The sequence below is a fragment of the Siniperca chuatsi genome, linkage group LG12 (assembly GCF_020085105.1).
Source record: "Siniperca chuatsi isolate FFG_IHB_CAS linkage group LG12, ASM2008510v1, whole genome shotgun sequence".
Taxonomy (NCBI): Eukaryota; Metazoa; Chordata; class Actinopteri; order Centrarchiformes; family Sinipercidae; genus Siniperca; species Siniperca chuatsi.
Window position 1 is genome coordinate 29,557,572 of NC_058053.1, and position 23,519 is coordinate 29,581,090.

The window sequence follows — 23,519 nt, forward strand, 5'->3', positions numbered from 1 at the left end:
AACTCCATTCACTGAATCAACACCATAAGATGTTGTTGAAAGCTCTGAAATGCTAGTAAGTGGCCTTTTATGTTGACATTGTTTTGTTACATTAACCAAATTATTCAAGAAATCGTTCAGAATTTTAACTAGAGCTGCAACAAATAGTCGATCAGTAGCAAAAATATCAAGAATTTTTTTCAGTTTAACAGGAAAAAACTGAGCCAAAACAATCACCTCACAAGGTCCATTTAGTAGCTGCTGATGAAGATCATGTGATATGATCAAAAGCTCCAGAATAGCAGAATGAAGAGTTGCATATGAGCATCATATGAGACATGTGATGACTCACCGGTGCCGTTCAGGTTCAGGTTGGTGTCGTCTCCGAGTCTCCAGCGGTGATGGTGGTTCCGGAGACCCTCTCGGCTCTCTGAGCCCTCCTGGTCCCGGTAGGACAGCAGGGCGTGGGCGACCCGGGGTGACGCCTCCAGAGTTGGCACGCCGGCCGGGCTGCCTGCCTCTTCATCCTCCCCTCCTCCTCCACCGCCGCCGTTAGCGAGGCCGTTGTCCTCAGAGACCAGCGTCCTGTCGTCCTCGTCTGTCTCTGAACCCGTCTCCACCACATTCTCATAGTTCAACACTGCAACACAAACACAACACCAGCAGGCATGTTAGGTTTCAACAACAACAGACCAGGACCAGGAGGGGGGGGCACATTCCTGGACTGGGAGGCTTTTTCTGTCAGACTCTCAGGGGACTGAAGACTGTAAATGTTCCATGACTGAACATAAACCTGGTTCAAACGGGGGACACAGACAGTAAACTCAGATCCTTTACTGAGCTAAAAGTACTAATACCACGCTGTAGAAATACTTGTTATTGTTACAGCAGCCAGTTAGCTTAGCTTAGCATAAAGACTGGAAACAGCGAGCCTGGCTCTGTCCAAAGGTAACATCAGTGATCAACACGTTATCCAAACAGTGAAAAGGCAAATTTCCAAAATGTAAGCAATAATACCACAGTGTATTAGCGCATTGCATTAACCCTAACCAGCTGAGTGATCGGAACGTATCAATAACCAATAACCAATAACCAATAACCAGCACTGGCTACAACAGACTCCAGGACAGTAGAGAGCTTTAAATTGTACTTAGTATTAGTACTACTAACAGTGCTAATACTAAGTACTGCTACTAGAAAGATCTTTCTCAAGGTGCGACTGAATTTTCTATCCAGAAAAGACAGAAGTCGTGAACCTTCATCAGGAAATGATTGTTAAAGTTTGTGAGTGTGTTGTGATGGTGAAACCTGCTGCACAGAGGGATGGAGGTAAAGTAAAGGGGAGGGGGGGGTACAGCACCATGACATCATGGGAACCAGCTCGCAGGGCTTGAGGTCGGCCAGAAAAGGGAACAATTTTCAGCTTAATTTTCACTTCAGTGTATCCTAATAAAGCAATATTTCGACAAGCTCTCATGCGTCTTATCTGCGGAGGCGGCTGCCAGCTCAGTGGCTGAAGTGAAGCTTTTTCTCCTCTGGGGATTTTATCTGCTGCCAGTTTCCAAACTGTAAACCTTTACATCCGAGCGGCGCGCAGGTTCCCAGGGAAGAGAAAATAAAATACAGCTTGTCGGGTTTTTTCCTTCCCCTTCGGGTACGTGGAGATTAGTCCGTGCATATCTGTTCATAATATGATCTTTGTCTGCTGCGAGCGGCGGCACTCGCCTCCCGGACAACTGCGCAACAGGTGCAAATTAAAAAGGGGATCCACGGTGGGCCGGGCCGAAATCTGCTGACCTGGGCTGAATACCAAGAGCAGGGGCGGGGGTGGAGGGCGTGGGACAAAACCGGCTTTAATAAGAGGTGTGACCACCAGGATTTAGGGGGAGTTCAGACCGGGTAATGCCCTCAGATCAAAACAAGAAAAGAAAGAGGGAGAAAAGAAAGAGCTGAAAAGTGAGACGTGAATGCTCGTTGTGTGGTCTAAGGTATATGTTGGGATATAATATGATCTCACTCGACGACTTAACCCCCCTGCCGAGTCCCCCCCCCCACACTGCTATTGTGCTTTTTGCCTTTTGGCTGAAAGCATTTCTGACCTGCAGCAGAAGAAGAAATATTCCCTCCACTGCAGTTTGTTCACTGACAACATTCAGACGTTTCAATAAAACACAAGTCGGAACAAAACTAAACTAAATATTTCACATAATATGACCGTATCTCCTGCGTTTCGTTTGTGGAGACACTTAATGTCTGAATGAAGAAATATGTGGAACAGCAACTAAAAACTAGGAAATGTAATAATACAAAGAAACAACCTATAAAATGATTTAAACACATCAAACTCATACTGATACTTGTACTAGAAGTAAAATGGGCGTCTTTACAACTTGTAACTAATGCGTTATTAATGGTTAATAATAGTTATAGTTATGAATCAACTGTTAATAATAGCTAATAAGCTTCCGTCCAGCTGTCTGACGGATGTTGCTTTGGATTCGACGTGTTTCTGTCGCCGTTGGTTTTCAGCTCGTTGACAGTTTTTAAAGCGCTCAGTGATTTCTGCTCTCAGGAGGAAACCAACAGGAAGATTTCCACCTTCGAACTTCCGCCTGGAGGTGATAACCGAGTTTACTGCAGCAGGGCGTCAGAGTGTGTGTCTCTGCGCTGTGATTGGCCAGTCGGTGTGTTGGTGGGCAGCAGGCGGACACACAGAGAGGCAGTGACCCCCAAACAAAAGCCATTCACGGCGCTGTTTGCCTGCCGGGTCACATGACTCTGGCAGAGTGGCAGATGTCACCGGGGGCAACGCAGCCGGCTCATCTGAAAACACTGTCCACCATTTTGTACCTCCACACACACACATGAACACACGCACACACACACACACACACACACACGCCTCCCAGTGTCTCTGAGTATAAACATGTCGGAGCTGCTGATCTCACAGAGCTTCTATTGTCTGACTCTTTGTGTCCATTCAGGGAGTCCAGGACAAAGCAGCGACGACACATCGCAGGGCACCACCCCCCCAACCCTCCTCCCGCCTCCTCCCCCTCTAACCAGGGTGTTTTACAAAGACACATTAATCTCCTCCCCCCCCTACAGTTTCGTCATCCTCTCCTCCTCCGCTCAAACATTTTCTCTCACACTCTGGACGGAAGAACAGACTCGTTTTTTTAATGCAAACAAATGCCTCCAGCTGTTTCTGAGGGAGGAGGAGGGAGGAGCAGGGGGGAGGAGGGAGGAGCAGGGGGAGCAGGAGGAGCGGGGAAGGAGAGGGGAGGAGAGGAGAGGGGGCAGGGGGGGAGGAGAGGGAGCAGGGAGGAGCAGGGGGAGCAGGTAGGATCAGGGGGAGCAGGGAAGAGCAGGGGAGCAGGGGGAGCAGGTAGGATAAGGATGATCAGGGGGAGCAGGGGGAGGAGTGGGAGCAGGGAAGAGCAGGGAGGATCAGGGGGAGCAGGGAGGATAAGGAGGATCAGGGGGAGCAGGGGGAGGAGTGGGAGCAGGGAAGAGCAGGGAGGAGCAGGGAGGATCAGGGGGAGCAGGGGGAGCAGGGAGGATCAGGGAGGATCAGGGGAGCAGGGGGAGCAGGGAGGATCAGGGGAGCAGGGGAGGAGTGGGAGCAGGGAGGATCAGGGGAGCAGGGGGAGCAGGGAGGATCAGGGAGGATCAGGGGAGCAGGGGAGCAGGGAGGATCAGGGGGAGCAGGGGGAGGAGTGGGAGCAGGGAAGAGCAGGGAGGAGCAGGGAGGATCAGGGGGAGCAGGGGGTAGCAGGGAGGATCAGGGGAGCAGGGGGAGGAGTGGGAGCAGGGAAGAGCAGGGAGGAGCAGGGAGGATCAGGGGAGCAGGGGAGCAGGGAGGATCAGGGGAGCAGGGGAGGAGTGGGAGCAGGGGAGCAGGGGGCAGGGAGGATAAGGAGGAGCAGGGGAGCAGGGAGGATCAGGGGAGCAGGGAGGATCAGGGGAGCAGGGGAGGAGTGGGAGCAGGGGAGCAGGGGGAGCAGGGAGGATAGGAGGAGGAGGGGAGCAGGGGAGCAGGGAGGAGCAGGGGAGCAGGGAGAAGGAGAGGGGAGGAGAGGAGAGCAGGGGAGGAGAGGGAGCAGGGAGGATCAGGGGGAGCAGGGAGGATCAGGGGAAGCAGGGAGGAGCAAGGGGAGGAGTGGGAGCAGGGGGAGCAGGGAGGAGCAGGGGGAGGAGTGGGAGCAGGGGGAGCAGGGGGAGGAGTGGGAGCAGGGAGGAGCAGGGGGAGGAGTGGGAGCAGGGGGAGCAGGGGGAGCAGGGGGAGCAGGGGGAGCGGGGCTCTGTGGGTTTCCGGGCAGGTGGTCTTGTGGTCTTGAGAAGGTATGTTACAGGGATCAGACTGAACACTGGCTCGTGGGTCCTGACTGTGTGCAGGTGCTGCAGCCAGACAGGAAGCACTCTTCGTCTTTTTCTCCTTTCACGTGTATTAATCCGAAGTGAACGAACAGAAAAAGACACCGACGGGAAGATAAACATGAAGCCCATGAAGGTTGACTGAAAGATCAGGATTTCTGACATCGTCTTCTCCCATCAGCTCGATCACCAATCAAACGCGTCGAATCTTTGCATCATTTAAATAAGCAGAAATGTTTCTGTGTATTTGTCGTGAATATTCCTGTCGAGCGACACCTTTAAATATTGTTTCCATGTCAACCAGAAGAAGTTTGATTTGAATCATTTTTAAACATAAAAAAGCAAAATTATGCAAAAAGAAAGATTATTCCGACGAAAGAGCTTCGATTTACAATCAAATCTGAAACTTTAACTAATATTTGAAAGTTTTTTCCTAATATATCAATCAGCAATTCATTAGAGCTTCAGCATCAATCACACCATCGTATAAAACATCCAATCAGCGTCAAACCTTCATGTGAGGCTCAAACTACAGCAACCAATCGCTGATCTCCGTTCGCTGACAGGCCACTGATCCACAGCGACGGGGGCGGGGCTTCAGATCGAATCACCGTGAAGCAGATTTCCAGACGTCTTGTTGAGAATAAAGTGAACAGGTTCGATGCGTCTCTCCCTTGAAACCAGCTGACTGTCCAGAGATCAATAATCCGGCTGTATTTCCACAGATCGATACGATCAGACGCTTTGTCCTCGTCCAGGTGCTGCGTCCACATCCTGCCGCTCGCTGAAAGGTAATGAGAGACGAAACAGCCCACTCGCTCTTCTCCTCTCTCTCTCCCTCTGTGTCTCTCTCTCGCCTGAGAGCAGATCACCTGAGTGAACAACTGGAGGGGGGAGGGGGGAGGGAGGGGGGGAGGGAGGGGGGAGGGAGGTGCTGCTGTGGAAAATGAGGTCGCTGCCTAGCGGCTACGAGCTGGAAGTGATTCATCACAGAGGCAGGTAACAAACACAGGGACAAAAGTATGTGGACAGCTGAATGTTACATCCACATGCAATTTATATGGAGTTGGCTACAAAAGGCGTCCACATACTTTTGGCCATGCAGTGAATCTATACCATACGCTTAGATTTAGGTGATTTCTGTAAAACTATCTCATTCAGATAAACACAAGTCCACTTCATCCCAGAGGTGGCGTTTGGGTTCAGGTCAGGACCAGTTCCTCGACACCAAACAGGGACTCTGGGACTTTCTGGAGCTGCTTCGTGTCACGATGAAACAGGAAGAAGACAAACACAAACTGTTGCCACAAAGCAGGAAGAACACTATTGTCTAAAATAAAACTGTATGATGGAGCTTTAAGATTTCCCTTCTGAACTGAGGGGTCGAGGCCACACCAGGACAAACAGACCCGGACCACGGGGTGTCCACATACTTTTGGACATAAGGCACACAACTGGATCTGTGTTTTAGGAAACGCATTTATTTTAAAAACACGGAGCTGTTGCTGCTTTCTGCACAGAAACACAAAAACATCTTTCCCAACATGTCCAGAAGCTGAATTATTAGACCAAAGTCCAACAATGAATTACAAATATTACAAACACGTTAATATTTTGGTGAATGCTCCTGCTGTCATGATGAAAATCAATGATCATGATTATTGATTCCCAGTAGATCTACAGGACTGTGACAAGGTGACAAGGCACTTTAAACATGACGTTATAAAAAGGACATATTATATATACAGTATACATATATACATATATATGTATATATATATATTGTTATGCACAGAAGGGAGGTCCACACAGTAACAGCTTAAGTAAACGAATAATAATAATAATAATAATAATAACAAGACCTAGGGCCGCAGAGAAATAGTAACCAACGCATAAGTCTCTGGTTGAGTCAAAGGGTTGTGATCTGTGTAAATGATAACTGGCAATGATGGTCCAACATACACTTCTAAAGATCATATTTCATATTTCATATTTTTAGTAAAACTAGGAGGTTTAATGGAACCAAACTGTAGATTTTTGGGGTTTTGAAGGCTAACAGTTTCCCCCTGCTTCCAGTCTTTGTGCTAAGCTAGGCTAAACACTGATATCAATGTGGGGGAGGCGTCAACAGTGTTTGGCCCCTAACTGAATTAAAATCCCATTTATCTGCAGGGGCCCCGGTGCAACAGGCTGGAAACCACAGCAGAGAGAAGAGAGAGCTCCGAGTCTCCGGCAGCCGCCTAATCACCCCCATCACCCCCCCTCCAACCCTCCACCTCCTCTGATATGAAGCCACCATCTGTGCCCGGACTGCGCACATGTTACTGCTCCCAACAAATGTTCACGGCCCCCACCGGCCCCCACCGGCCCCCCGCCCACACACAGGCTCCCTGGAGCTCCTCACACTGACTGAAGCCCAGCGGAACAACATGATTATTATTATTATTACTGATTATTGTCATGATTTACAAGAGTCAAACACTTTATTATTAACCCCCAGTTAGCATTAATAAGCAGAATATATACATTAATAAATACTTAATAACACACTAATGTAGAAATAGACATTTTTAAATGTTAATGTATTTGTATAACTGCCATACCTGCTAATATTAAGCATTAATAACTGCTGTGTAAACTGTTTACTGTCAAACTGTTTACACAGCATGACAGTGTTATTAACTCTTTATGAATATTTAACAGTTTTACCTCATGACGTGTTGCACACACGTGTTCATGAATCTCTAAATATTAAATTAAATCACAACAGAGAGAAACTCGACTCTAAATGAACGAAACATTTCTGCTTCTTCACAAAGCAGCAGATGAACTTCCCGTTTCCTTCAGTAGAAACAATATATATCGTGTATATATAATTGTTTGGATGGTTTAGTTTGGTATTAACATTATTGATAACATTTCAACCGCTGCTGAAAATAGTCCCCAACAAATGCACCATTTCCTCAGTTTGTTTGAGACAGACTCCTCGAAATCTGAGAAGGAAACGATACGAGAGGGAAGGAATCAAAGAAGTCTGGAAAGAAACGACGAGGAAGTGGGAAAGGAAACAAGGTTTGTGAAACTGCGATGTTCGGAAGAGACTACAAAAAGCGCGTCGTACTCCGCCCTGTGGGGAAATATGACTTCATTAACGAGGTTGGATGGAAATAAAAAAGGAATAAAGGAAGCTGCAGGTCGGTCACAGCTGGTGGGCTGAGAGGAGGTCCGTCTGTATGACGTCATACTAAACGGTGCACGATATTCCTTTGAATGGCCAGAATATCTTATAACTTATAGTTATTAACAACGTGAGAGTTTTACACGACAGCAGACAGAAAACTTGAACACCTGAATGTCAGAGCAGCCACAGCTACAGCTACAGTCAACAGGAACTGATGCAGGAGAACTGAAAGGAGATGAAGAGGGAGAGCGGCTGCACGGGGCGAGAGAAGCGACCCACGTTCATCGTAGTTTATAATAACGCAGCGCAGCGAGGAGACAGAGAGTCCACTTCACTGACAAACCTCACTCCTGTCCATATCCACGCGCTCACTCTCTGAGTCCGCTTTACGTGAACGTCCGAATGGCGCGTCGCTGTGTGCAGTGCGTCCTGCTAAAGCAGATGAGAAAGGAGGCCGTGAGGCAGCTTTCCTTAGCATTTAGATAACGCGACCAGCTCTCATCGTGGCCGCCACTGAGATACTTCCGGGTCATTTCACTCAGTCAGGAAGCAAAAACACTGTTCAACTGCAGCCCAGAAGCTCATTCACTCCCCTTCTTCCTCTTCTTCCTCACAAGCTCCTTGTTCAATCAGAGGAGGCAGTGACAGGCGACGTAAGATATAACAATAAAAATAAACAAGTAAATATAATAAAGCTCCAGGTGATTTGTATAAAAACTCCCCAGAAACCCTTTAATGTGAAAAACTCAGGCAAAAGCTCAGGAAGAAGAACAGAGGACGGACGGACAGGAAATAGACCAACAAAGTAAAATGATCCTTTACTTTTCCTCCTCTGATCAATCAGTAATAATGAATCTGATAATCACACACACACTCAGGTCGGTGATGAGCTGAGCGACAGTAAATATTTGAGTCTGTATTGTTCCTCCTGTTGCCTCGCCCTGATCACATGACCTCTTACTGCTCACGCTCAGACGTATCAGCAACTATTTTGAAAATCTATCAATCATTTAAATCATCTTTTAAACAAAAATTCCAACAATTGTTTGCAGTTTGTCCAAAATCTCAGATGTTGTTTTTCCCAGTTTTATATATAATCATAATATTTACATTATGATTATTATATTTTCTAGCTCAGAAAACCGAACGTCTTTGGCTTTTAGACAAAACAAGACGTTAACAAAGACCAAATTATTAATCAATACTTTTAAATTCAAGTCATCAGTTTCCCTCCAGTCTTTCAAAAGACTCTTCAGATGGATGAAACTCTTTGAGGGCTGAAAGCTCTGGAAAACATTTAGTGGCCGATCTGTGGACAAACAACAACAACAACACGAAGACGTCGTGTTCAGATCATCAGCCCGGCCGTCTGGTTCTGCTCGAGGTTTCTGCCTCTTAAAGGAGGTTCTTCCTTGCCGCTGTGGCCAAGTGCTTGCTCATGGTGGATCTGCTGGGTCTCTGTAGATAATACTATAAAGAGTTCGGTCCGGACCTGCTCCGTAGGAAAACTGCAATGAGATAACTTCTGGTATGAACTGGTGCTGTTTAAATGGGGGGGGGGGCTGCTGCGTAATTACAGTCGCCACATCCAGTTAGAAAACAAAAAGAGGGTCGCCCCTCGCACACGACACAGTGAAGAAGGAGGTGAGGAAGAAGGAGGTGAGGAAGTAGGAGGGAGGAAGAAGGAGGTGAGGAAGAAGGAGGTGAGGAAGAAGGAGGAAGGAAGAAGGAGGTGAGGAAGTAGAAGGTGAGGAAGTAGGAGGTGAGGAAGTAGGAGGGAGGAAGAAGGAGGTGAGGAAAGAAGGAGGTGAGGAAAGAAGGAGGTGAGGAAGTAGGAGGGAGGAAGAAGGAGGTGAGGAAAGAAGGAGGTGAGGAAGTAGGAGGGAGGAAGAAGGAGGTGAGGAAGTAGGAGGTGAGGAAGAAGGAGGAAGGAAGAAGGAGGTGAGGAAGTAGGAGGTGAGGAAGTAGGAGGGAGGAAGAAGGAGGTGAGGAAAGAAGGAGGTGAGGAAGAAGGAGGGAGGAAGAAGGAGGTGAGGAAAGAAGGAGGTGAGGAAGTAGGAGGGAGGAAGAAGGAGGTGAGGAAAGAAGGAGGTGAGGAAGTAGGAGGGAGGAAGAAGGAGGTGAGGAAGTAGGAGGTGAGGAAGAAGGAGGAAGGAAGAAGGAGATGAGGAAGTAGGAGGTGAGGAAGTAGGAGGTGAGGAAGTAGGAGGGAGGAAGAAGGAGGTGAGGAAAGAAGGAGGTGAGGAAGAAGGAGGGAGGAAGAAGGAGGTGAGGAAAGAAGGAGGTGAGGAAGAAGGAGGTGAGGAAAGAAGGAGGAAGGAAGAAGGAGGTGAGGAAAGAAGGAGGTGAGGAAAGAAGGAGGAGGAAGGAAGAAGGAGGTGAGGAAGTAGGAGGGAGGAAGAAGGAGGTGAGGAAAGAAGGAGGGAGGAAGAAGGAGGTGAGGAAAGAAGGGGGTGAGGAAGAAGGAGGTGAGGAAAGAAGGAGGAAGGAAGAAGGAGGTGAGGAAAGAAGGAGGTGAGGAAAGGAGGAGGAAGGAAGAAGGAGGTGAGGAAAGAAGGAGGTGAGGAAGTAGGAGGGAGGAAGAAGGAGGTGAGGAAAGAAGGAGGGAGGAGGAAGAGGAGGGAGGAGGAGGTGAGGAAGAAGGAGGAGGAGGTGAAGGAAGGAGGAAGTAGGAGGAAGAAGGAGGGAGGGAAAGAAGGAGGTGAGGAAGTAGGAGGAGGAAGAAGGAGGTGAGGAAAGAAGGAGGTGAGGAAAGAAGGAGGTGAGGAAGAAGGAGGTGAGGAAGAAGGAGGTGAGGAAGAAGGAGGTGAGGAAGGAGGAGGAAGGAGTTAAGAAATGAAATACAGGAAGTGCCAAACTAAAATAGAAGCTTCTGTTTTTATGATGAAACTGTTGTTGATTTAAACTGAGAAGCTTTTTAGACTGAAACACTGAGCCAAAGAGGTGAGACAGGCAGGCAGACAGGCAGACAGGCAGACAGACAGACAGACAGACAGAGAGACAGACAGACAGGCAGGCAGACAGGCAGGCAGACAGGCAGACAGACAGACAGACAGACAGGCAGACAGGCAGACAGACAGACAGACAGGCAGAGAGACAGGCAGACAGGCAGACAGACAGGCAGACAGGCAGACAGACAGACAGACAGGCAGAGAGACAGAGAGACAGACAGACAGGCAGACAGGCAGACAGACAGACAGACAGACAGGCAGACAGGCAGACAGACAGGCAGACAGGCAGAGAGACAGACAGACAGGCAGACAGGCAGAGAGACAGGCAGAGAGACAGGCAGACAGGCAGACAGACAGGCAGACAGGCAGACAGACAGGCAGAGAGACAGGCAGACAGGCAGACAGACAGGCAGACAGGCAGACAGACAGACAGACAGGCAGAGAGACAGAGAGACAGACAGACAGGCAGACAGGCAGACAGACAGGCAGACAGGCAGACAGGCAGACAGACAGACAGACAGACAGAGAGACAGACAGACAGGCAGGCAGACAGGCAGGCAGACAGGCAGACAGACAGACAGACAGGAGCAGGCAGGCAGGCAGACAGACAGACAGACAGGCAGAGAGACAGCAGCAGGCAGGCAGACAGACAGGCAGACAGGCAGACAGACAGACAGACAGGCAGAGAGACAGAGAGACAGACAGACAGGCAGACAGGCAGACAGACAGACAGACAGACAGGCAGACAGGCAGACAGACAGGCAGACAGGCAGAGAGACAGACAGACAGGCAGACAGGCAGAGAGACAGGCAGAGAGACAGGCAGACAGGCAGACAGACAGGCAGACAGGCAGACAGACAGGCAGAGAGACAGGCAGACAGGCAGACAGACAGGCAGACAGGCAGACAGACAGACAGACAGGCAGAGAGACAGAGAGACAGACAGACAGGCAGACAGGCAGACAGACAGGCAGACAGGCAGAGAGACAGGCAGGCAGAGAGACAGACAGGCAGACAGGCAGACAGACAGGCAGAGAGACAGAGAGACAGGCAGGCAGAGAGACAGACAGCGAGACACTTTGTTTCGTATGATGAAAATGTAATGTCTGTGTGTTACTGTGTGTGTGTGTGTTAGTGTGTGTGTGTTTGCATTAGTGCATGTGTGTGTGTTAGTGTGTGTGCATTAGTGCATTAGTGCATGTGTGTGTGTGTGCATTAGTGCGTGTGTGTGTGTGTGTTAGTGTGTGTGTGTGTGCATTAGTGCATGTGTGTGTGTTACTGTGTGTGCATTAGTGCATTAGTGCATGTGTGTGTGTGTGTGCATTAGTGCGTGTGTGTGTGTGTTAGTGTGTGTGTGTGTGCATTAGTGCGTGTGTGTGTGTGTGTTATCAGTCCTGCAGTGCTGGAGGTGTGACAGTAGAGGAAGAACGAGCAGCAGTTCCTCTTTGAACGAGTCGAGTCAAAACTTAATCAGGTTTTAACACCTTGAGTTCTGTCGGTTACAAACGGAGAGTCTTCAGAATCTCACCCCACCCGCCCTCTGCCACCTACACCCCCACCCGCCCTCTGCCACCTACACCCCCACCCGCCCTCTGCCACCACACCCCCACCCGCCCTCTGTATGGAGCATCAGACAACACCAGTTAACCTCACATGTCCACACCAGACTCCATTAACATTTCAGCTCATTTTAAACCCCTTTTCATTTAAAATGTATTTTCTCCACATTGAGGGGCCACTATATTAAATACCTGGCATCAGCTCCACCTGATACACAGTAACAGTTCAGGAATAATTTCATAGCTGGAGTTAAAGACACCCTTTGACAGTAGAATGTAAAGCAGCAAATAAATGGAAAAGTTAACATACTTTTGATGACGAGGGACACAATAAGTCTGTTTTCATCCAACTGATTTTATTCACATTTTCAATGTTCACATGAAAGAAGCGTGGAAACACTGGAAATAAGAAATAAGAGAGTTTCCTGAGGTGTGGAAGCTGTTTGTGGGTGAAACCAGAAGCAGACTGAGTGAATAACTGCTGACTGCTGCTTTTAATGGCGTCGTCTCGCTGCGTCCTCTTCTTCTGCGCCGCTTTAACGGCAGCGGCTGGAGGATCGGCTCCACCAGCTGTTCACCTCCGTCAGCCAATGAGCAGCAGCGGGCGGAGACGAGCAGCGAGTCACGTTTTCAACTTTCTGGAAATTCAGTGAAACGTTGCACTAATACAAATATAAACGTCACTACAGTTGTCAATGTTTTCTGATCTCCTCCAAAGCAGTTTAGTTACGACACTGAGACGTTTTTACAATAACATCTGTAATTTCACTAAATCTCAATCTATTACTTAGAAGTCTGGACTGTTTCAACATTTAGACCTCGAGCGTTAGAAAGTGATTTATTGTGAAATGAGCAGCTTTAGTGTCAGGACACAGGCTTGTGATGTCTGGATGTGGAGGTGGTCTGAAGGTGTAGCGGAGCTGCAGACCTGAGGGTTGAACGTTAACCCTATCAGCAGCAGAGTGTGTCGGTTGAAGCCCCGCCCCTCTCACCTCGGCCTCGGTGTGTCGTCTGATTACAGAAAAACTACATGAAACACTGCTGCTGCGCTCTGATAAGACCTGACACACTGATACCAGACCTACCACACACACACACACACACTGTCTGTGTGTGTGTGTGGGCGGTGAGTGTGTGTGAACCAAAAAAGAAGAAGGTCAGAGGTGTGAACAACTCGTCTCTTTTCTTGTCTTTTTGTTGCAAAACACAATTAGTGAGCTGTGAAGCGGCTGCAGCCGGCCTCGCCGTGTGTGTTTCTGTTTAAAGCGTGTGAGCACAGAGAACCACAGAAGAAGTCATATATAAATAAGTCGAGCTGCAGACGAACGAAGGTAGAAAGAATTAAAAAATAAAACTTCTCTTTTGAACCCGATCTTGTTCTACATGCATTTTGAAGCCCATCAAATGTCATCTTTCTGTGTAAGCATTCAATTAATCATCAGCCTCTGTGGCTGCCGGGGGTGGGGGTGGGTGGAGGTGCACGGTGAGGCTACACCCCCCCCTTATAAAAATCTAGGTTGCCTTAAGAGAAAGTCAGACTTTAACTGTGAATAATGGATACAGGCGCTCACACATCTGCTGGCACTGATGAAGCAGTTTGAGGGTTTTCAGCCCACCAGCCTCTCTAGAGGGGGAGGAGGGGGGAGGAGGGGGGAGGAGGGGGAATATCCAAAATGCATGAATTATTCATCTTCCCAGGTGGAAGATGAATCTTTACAAAAGGGGAAGAGGAGCGTTGTTAAATCCCTCCGATGAATACCTTTTTCCTGCGAGAAACTTTTCACTCCAAATAAATCATGACTGCAGGTGTTTCAACTTCCCGCCGCTTTAAGAAACATCCGTCTAACTTCTTACTTCTCTGAGTGGCAGCAGACTGCAGGCTTTCCACTTCTCTGTCTGGGTTTCTACACTTCCCAGACCTCTGGTGGATCGGGGTCATCAGTGGGGGGTTCAGATAAAACCTGATCCTGACTGTGGACGGTCACGTTAGTGAACTTAGGCTGCTGTTACACGAACTTCAGCTCAGAGTTTCATTGCAGAGATCAAACTCTCTCCACACGATCAGAACAGGCTGTTGGCTCTCAAATCAAACACATCAGCCCCAAAATGCTGCTCCTCCATAACTGAAACAAGTCCAGCATGTAATGTGACGTAATGCAGGGCACCGTCCCCGTTAAATAAACCAATCATCAGTCATTTATCAAAATAGAACGTAACGTAACAAATGTAAAGTAATGTCACGGAAAAGTGGTGTACCAAGATAAACATAACACAACGTAAAGGAACGTGATGAGACACGCGTGGCGTCATAACTACTTCATGTAACTTTAACGCACATTTACATTATGATGTAAAAATAAAAGTATAATGTAACCAAATGTAACATATCGTGAAGTGACAGTAACGCAACGATCGTTAATGTTAATGATCGTTAGAACAAATGTATCACAGCAAACACATAACCACCATTTTACTGCTGCAACTGTAAACAACACTCAGTACGTCCAACCAGCAGACAGCAGCCTCGTGATTGGACGGCTGTCTACAGTCACTGAGGAAACGCTGCAGCCTCAAACGCTTTAATTATCTGATTACATGTAGAACAGAATCATGACTGACATAATCCATGCACACATCCTCATTAATATTCAAGACAGGCCCCTCCCCTGCCTAACGAGAGCTAATTAACAGTGACACACACACACACACACACACACACACTCGGTGTCAGGTATTGCTTCACATCAGGCTGACTGGTCTTCAGAGGTATTGTGGATCTGTTCTTGGAACAGTTTGCAGTAGTGAAACTGCTGACTGAGCCACTTTAATGTTGACTCACAAGACCTGAATCCACCAAAACCTGCAGCTGGACAGAAGTACTTGGAAAAGAAGAGAAGAAGAAGAAAACTGCCACTGTCATCAGTTTCTACACACACGTTCACTGTGAACCGTTCTGACAGTAAACAGCGCCGGTTTCACTGTGAATATCAAGCGTAAGAGTTCCTCAACGTGAAAACAGCCGGAGAGTTTGTTCACCTCTCTGCAAACGGACCCTGAATCACTGTAACAGTGAAACTGCCTAGCAACACCACAGCAACACCTACAACATAACCACCACCAAGCAACCACTGCCTTAGCAACCAACCGGAAGACCATAGCAACCTGGGACTGCCCCCACAACTGCCTAGCAACACACAGCAACCAGCTAATACCGCCTGGTGCCAAGCGCTCGCTCGTGGTGGCATGTGTTGGGTCTCTGTAATTAATATCATAAAGAGTTCGGTCTAGACCTGCTCTGTAGGAAAACTGCAATGAGATAACTTCTGGTATGAACTGGCGCCATATAAATAAAATTGAACTGAATTGGTATTGCCTTAGCAACCACATTGACCCCCTTAGCAACCGTTGAACATTATTGTTTTGAGGCGTCTCGCTTTATTGAAATACTACTAATAAATATCAAATAATACTAAATATTCTACTAGTACTACTAAAGAGAAGACAACTGTCCACTCATTCGGACTCATTCTGTTCCACGTTACAGCTGAAGTCTGGATTATTTCAAAATAAAAGTCATTTAAGTACTTTGTAAAAATGTTTTTTTTTTATTATTTATATAGATTTAGAAATATGTTCAACAAGACTGTTAATGTGTAAAATCTTATAACACTAATGCTGACACAATACCTGAGTTTCAATACTAAAGTTCTTAAACTATGTGAAGACGTCTTCAGGTGAAATCAGGTGAAAACAACATTTCACTGAACAAGAGAAGCTGCAGTCCAATCATTTTTAGCCATTTTCACAATAGTTACAGATAAATTTTCTATTGATTGACGAATTAATTCAGCTCTGTTGCTGTGCTTCAACATGTGACTTTAACAGCCAATCACAGAGCAGTATTTCCTGTGTTGTACTGAGGTATCTGCAGTGGTGTTAAACAGCCGGCTGTGAGTCAGCGCTGCAGAGGGGAGGTCTGCTCATCGGGGTGAAGGACAAACAGGAAGTGAGGTGTCGTCGCAGCGGGTCAGCGCTTGCGGTCACACCTTTGGACTGACAGATGTGCTCATCCATCATGTGACCTGAGAACGCCACCCTCGGGGGGCAGGAAGGCAGCCCCCCCCACGCTGTTGATGGCATCGAGGCTCGCTGAGGTGACGGGAGCTGACAGGCGTTCGCTCCCCGAGGTTCAACTTTCCAGTCAAGTGGACGAGCGGCTGCAGGGCACAGAAATCACATAAATGACGCCTCTCTGCTGCCATTACTCACTGTCAGGCTGTGGACCAATCAGATCACAGCTGACAAGCCACCAGATCAGGTGACTGACACCTGAAAACACCTGAAACAGGCCGTAAACAAGCATCACGTCTGAGTTTGTCGCTCAAATATTATTAAAGCTACAACTTACTGTTATTTTCATTATTCATTCAGCTGTTGTTTGTTTTTTCCATTAATCAACTGTTGTTTAGTCTATAAAATATCCAAGCTGACGTCTTCAGATGTCAGTTTCCTGTGACATCATCTGTAAAACTGGTAGAAAGTATAAACTGGTGCACACAGTCAGGAGGACATGATGACCAATCCTGAGAACAAAACATCAGAAAGAAGCTCCGAGAGATGTTCTGACTGACTAGTGTTAGCATGTTAGCTACTAGCTCTCAGCTACAGTAGTTGACCTGATGTGAAGATGAATTTTGCTGTCTCTTGTGTCTCTCTGGTGCGACCGGAGCTTTAGCCTGCTAAGCTAACACAATAAAGCTAAACTATAGCTTCCAGTGTCGGGAGTGTGGGTCAAAACACAACTCCAATCCAGTAACTTTCCGCTGCCTATTTTCTTAATCTGCTTTTCCTGTGGAGTAATGAGCTCACTGAAGCCACAGTTTTCTCAGATCAGCTGTTAGCTGGGCTCAGTGTGGGCGAGGCTCAGTTAGGAAAAGGTGGTGTCACATATTTCTTTAGTTTAACGTTTGAATGAAAATCTGTTGACAGTTGTGGCTGTTTTCTTCCTGATGCAGCTGATTGTCTGTTAAACTCCATATAGATGAAAACTAAGGATGTTTTTTATTCACTTTGAGTGTTGCTTATCGTGTCATGAATAAAGTTGTTCAGGAGGTTTAAGAAAAGTCTGACGTTATTGATTTTAAGAAACCTGCAGGTTGTTTCCATTATTCCTTCCTGCTAGAAACCATGAACCTGCAGCCTGTGAGACCTGATTGTGATGCTGCTGCTGTCCTGAACAGAGCAGCATCTCCCCGCTGACAATACGAGCTGAGGGGGGAGTCAGAGGGGGAGGGAGGGGGAGAGGGGGGAGGAGGGGGTCGGTACAATGAGCCCAGTGTTACCGCGATGTGGTCTCCATTGTACCTCTGAGCTGAGAGGTGTCTCCACTTCCTGTCGTGGGCTCGCAGCTTCAGAGGAAAACCACCAATCACTTTCAGTGTGAAACAAACACTCAGCTCCCAGTAAATCCTGCTGGTTTCCACACAGACCAGTGGCTCACGTCCTGAGCTGGAAGATCAGGTTTCCAGAGAAAGTGGAGACACCTGAACATCTCAGAGACGTTACAGCTGCTTTATCGGCCCTCTGAACTGTTCATCTACTGCAAGTGAAGAATGTTCAAGACTTTAAAATGCAACAATAAAGAACTATTTTTATATAAAAGCGAAAAACAAACGGCAGCAACAGTTTGAAGACATGAAGCTGAGCTGAAGGTTTAAGGTGCGAGAGCTGAAACTATTAATCGATTAGTTGACAGAATCAATGAATCCCCCGCTGTTTTGATAAATGATTCATTCTTTGAGATTTCAGGTTCTCACTGCTGTTTTTCTGTTTTCTATCAAAAGCAAAGCGAATGTCTCTTGTACTCACAGAACGAGACATTTAAAGGACTGGGAGAAACTGGGACGGACCCTTTTCAATGTTTTGTGACATTTTATAGAGTAAATCATTAATCGATTAACTGAGAAAATAATCTGCAGATAAATAGATATAAAATAATCATTAGTTGCGTGCTAATCCGACTTAACTGTGAAAAAAAAGAAGGCAAAGACAAAAGCAGGACTTGATTTACTTTTTAACTCTAATATTTCCATCTTAAAGTGTCAAACAGCTGCTGTTTTTTTGTAACGCAGATATTACACATTTGCTCTCCCAGTTTTCCACTCAGACTTCCAGTAAAACACTTCAGCCACTTTCTACTTCCACCCGACCGCACATTCGTCCTTAACATCATCTGAACGACTCGGAGAAACAAACCACGGAGGGAAGTTAAAGGCTCTGAGTGCAGGACGCCGGATTAATGAGCCATTTGTGGTTCAGATGGACGAGTAACATGTAAAATGGACGAGATACTTTAGAGACTAAAACAGGCAGCAGGTTCACTGCATCAACAGCCAGCAGACATCCAGGTGACACCCAGGACGAGTCACCTGTCACTCATCACCACCATCATCACCACCGTCACCACCATCATCACCATCATCACCACCACCATCACCATCATCACCACCATCACCACCGTCACCACCATCATCACCACCACCATCACCACCATCATCGCCACCATCACCACCATCATCACCACCGTCACCACCATCATCACCACCACCATCATCGCCACCATCACCACCATCATCACCACCATCATCGCCACCGTCACCACCATCATCACCATCACCACCACCACCATCATCACCACCATCATCAACATCATCATCGCCACCGTCACCACCATCATCGCCACCATCACCACCACCACCATCACCATCATCACCATCACCATCACCACCACCACCATCATCATCACCACCATCATCAACATCATCATCACCATCATCATCACCACCATCATCGCCACCGTCATCACCATCATCACCACCACCATCACCATCACCACCATCATCACCACCGTCACCACCATCATCAACATCATCATCGCCACCGTCACCACCATCATCGCCACCATCACCATCACCATCATCACCATCATCACCATCGCCACCACCATCACCACCATCATCACCACCACCATCACCATCACCACCATCATCACCATCGCCACCACCATCATCAACATCATCATCGCCACCGTCACCACCATCATCGCCACCATCACCACCACCACCATCACCATCATCACCATCACCATCACCACCACCACCATCATCATCACCACCATCATCGCCACCGTCATCACCATCATCACCACCACCATCACCATCATCACCACCATCACCATCATCACCACCATCATCAACATCATCATCACCATCATCAACATCATCATCACCACCATCATCGCCACCGTCATCACCATCATCACCACCACCATCACCATCATCACCACCATCACCACCATCACCACCATCATCGCCACCATCATCGCCACCGTCACCACCATCACCATCGCCACCGTCACCACCACCATCGCCACCGTCACCACCATCATCGCCACCGTCACCACCATCATCACCATCACCACCATCATCAACATCATCATCACCACCATCATCATCACCATCATCACCACCACCATCACCACCATCATCATCACCACCGTCATCACCATCATCACCATCATCATCACCATCACCATCATCACCACCATCATCGCCACCGTCACCACCATCAACATCATCATCACCACCATCATCGCCACCGTCATCACCATCATCACCACCACCATCACCACCACCACCATCATCATCACCACCGTCATCACCATCATCACCACCACCATCACCATCATCACCACCACCACCATCATCATCACCACCGTCATCACTATCATCAACATCACCACCATCATCGCCACCGTCATCACCATCTTCACCACCACCATCACCATCATCACCACCATCATCGCCACCGTCACCACCATCATCACCATCATCATCATCTCCACCAGCATCATCACCACCACCATCATCAACATCATCATCACCACCACCATCATCATCACCAGCATCATCACCACCACCATCATCACCACCATCATCACCAACATCATCATCATTACCACCACCATCATCATCACCACCACCATCATCATCATCACCACCATCATCACCACTATCATCAACATTATCATCACCACCATCATCATCACCACCATCACCACCATCATCACCACCATCACCAAAATCATCATCACCACCACCATCATCAACATCATCATTACCAGCATCATCATAATCATCGCCACCACCATCACCATCATCACCAACATCATCATCACCACCACCATCACCACCATCACCACCACCGTCATCATCACCACCATCATCAACATCATCATTACCAGCATCACCACCATCACCATCATCACCAACATCACCACCATCACCATCATCACCAACATCATCATCACCACCACCATCACCACCACCATCATCAACATCACCACCACCGTCATCATCACCACCATCATCAACATCATCATTACCAGCATCACCACCATCACCATCATCACCAACATCATCATCACCACTACCATCATCAACATCATCATCACCATCATCATCACCACCATCATCACCATCATCAACATCACCACCACCGTCATCATCACCACCATCATCAACATCATCATTACCAGCATCACCATCATCACCAACATCATCATCACCACCATCATCATCAACATCATCATTACCAGCATCACCACCATCACCATCATCACCAACATCATCATCACCATCACCATCACCACTACCATCATCAACATCATCATCACCATCATCATCACCACCATCATCACCATCATCAACATCACCACCACCGTCATCATCACCACCATCATCAACATCATCATCACCACCACCACCATCATCACCTTCATCACCACCACCACCACCATCACCTTCATCACCACCATCATCACCACCACCACCACCATCACCATCATCACCACCATCATCATTGCCATCATCACCATCATCACCTTCATCACCAACATCATCACCACCACCACCATCATCACCACCACCACCACCATCACCTTCATCACCACCATCATCACCACCACCACCACCATCACCATCATCAACATCATCACCACCACCACCATCATCACCTTCATCACCACCACCACCACCATCACCATCATCACCACCATCATCATTGCCATCATCACCATCATCACCTTCATCACCAACATCATCACCACCACCACCATCATCACCTTCATCACCACCAGTTTTATTTACTTTTAGTAATTACATGCTTTTATTTTGGTATAATGAACGACTGACACAAATGAGCAAAATGGAAACAAGTCTTGACTTCCTGTTAAAAAAACTAAAAACTCACGAGTGTCAGTCAGTCGGGGCTGGAGTCCGAAGTTAGAAACCAAAAGGTGGAGATTTCTCAGAGATACGATATTAAAAAGACGAAATGTTGAATTATTAGACTGTGAGAGACTCCTGAACTTCTTCACTCTCACTGGAGCTTGTTACATATTATTATCTACCACAACTTTTACCACAAACTTGGTTCATATTCATCAGTCGGTTCTTGATTATAGAGAATAAAGGATCAAAGTGCTGCAGTGGAAACTAAAAACAACGAAGTGGTTGGAGACACTGGAGGCGGTTTTGGTCCTAAAGGATCTGCACTCATTCTTCGACCAAACAGACCATAAACATGACCTGGCTTATGTTTTTACATCATCCATAACTTTTCCTCCAGTTTGTTGTTTCCCTGACAGAAATGTTTTTCCACAGTTTGTCTCCCTGTTGTTTTCAGGGTGGAACATTTGTTGTGTTGAAAGTTGACATGACAACTGAGCAGCAGTGGAGGAGTGACGCTTCCACTTCCTGAAAAATGAGATTGCACAACTACACGACTTTATTACCTGATCAAAAAAAACCAACCACTTCTGTTTTCTGAGAATAAACCTGTATAGGAGGCGAGACGAGGGGGGGCTCCTGGGCTTCCTTCAGCCCAGCAGGCCTCGCTCATAAACGCTGGTCCTTTTGTTGGTGCACAGTCGGCAGCAGGACCACAAACAATAGGAAACCCCATAATGCCCTCTGCTCTGAGGCCGCTGTCTGAACTCACACGGGACAGAAACTGAACAACAGGCCGGGAACTCAGTCAGCTTTAAAACCACTAAACACCTCTAATGTTTCATATTTACGAATTTACAGAGTTAAAGTTTAAATCTTCCCTTCACCGCAAAAAAACCCTTCTTGTTTTTGTAATTGAACAAATGGGACAAAAGATTTCAACCTGTCAAGGTGTTTAGTTTTAATCGACTACCAGGAGAGACTGAAAGTGCTTCCATTGGCTTAAAGGTTGCATCCATTCGGTCATATCAGGTATCAGGTTACAGTTACATTTAATGCCCAAATAAATCCGTCTGCTCACGTATACAAACTGAGAACTCTAATAATCCTGCTGACAGACACAATTTATTTTGGGTTTGGATAGTATAAATCTGTGTAAGAGAGGAAGGGCATTAACCAGATTTAAATTACTAATGAAGGTTACAAACTGTATCAGAAAAGCGTAACACGTCTTCCTGTTGCTGATCGATGCAGATATTTAACTGCAAAACAACTTCATACGTTGTTACAACAGCGATGTGACAGAAGTCTGCATGTGTCTCAGAAACAGGACATGAAAATGACCAGTAAGGACGTCTGAACACAAGTAAACAATCTATTGACAATATGGACATTTTGCACTTTTGCCTTCACAGTTTGCACACAAATTATGTTGTTTATACCGACGATGGCAGCAGCTCTGGCGGTTGCTAGGAGCAGTTAAGTTTGTCAAGACAAAAGAAGAAATATGTTGATTTTAGAGTTGTTATTACTCTGAGGCCCAAATCTCAATGTTGGCAGATGACAACATTTGACACGCAAAAGAAAGTATAAATGAGCTTATTAGGTGTTTAATGACATGACGCTACTTCCTCCTTTGTTTCTGAAACACAAAAGTCAAAATGTGACCACTAGAGGTCCTCACCAGGTGTTTTCAGGTGTTTGAACCAGATTCCCCGTGTTAATTATTTGGATTTCTTTTTTCATTATTTCGTTTATTCATTATTTCGTTTTCGTCTATTCAGTCAACAGTTCAATTCTATTTTTTGGTAAATTTCATTTCCCAACATTAAGGTTCTAAATGTTGTTTCAAACTATAAAAATCTGGTTCATTCGTTAATCATTTACACAGTTGTCTTGTCTTGTAGTTGTTTACAACTTCAGCCCTGTTTGTTAGCCTGTATGTGTTCACATGCAGTCAAACTGTCCCATCAGAGCAGCCGAACCAGCAGTCAGCAGCTCCTGTCTGCAGTGGACCCGTGGACGGACAGACAGCTGTCTCTGGATCACTGTGAGACTGAAGGAAACTTAGAAACAGCAGGATTCTCAGGCAGCTTCTGCAGCCGCTTTCTTCTCTGGAGTCTCAGCTGGTTTCTGGAGGTTTATTCTGGACGGACGTCAGAGACGCTGATCTCCTCTGGAAGTGC

The 23,519-nt window shown here is 46.9% G+C and overlaps 1 protein-coding gene across 5 annotated transcripts in view; it reads right to left on the reverse strand.

The window, feature by feature from the left end:
* The window catches only part of zeb2a (zinc finger E-box binding homeobox 2a), a 66,431-nt gene that overhangs the window by 19,865 nt on the left and 23,047 nt on the right, over positions 1 to 23,519 (reverse strand). For 3 of the 5 annotated variants that reach the window (XM_044215824.1, XM_044215820.1, XM_044215822.1), the window contains one exon: positions 332 to 622. In XM_044215824.1, coding sequence (XP_044071759.1) covers positions 332 to 622 — 291 coding nt within the window. The remainder of the gene's footprint in view (positions 1 to 331; positions 623 to 23,519) is intronic. The other 2 variants (XM_044215825.1, XM_044215823.1) reach the window with 1 other exon arrangement.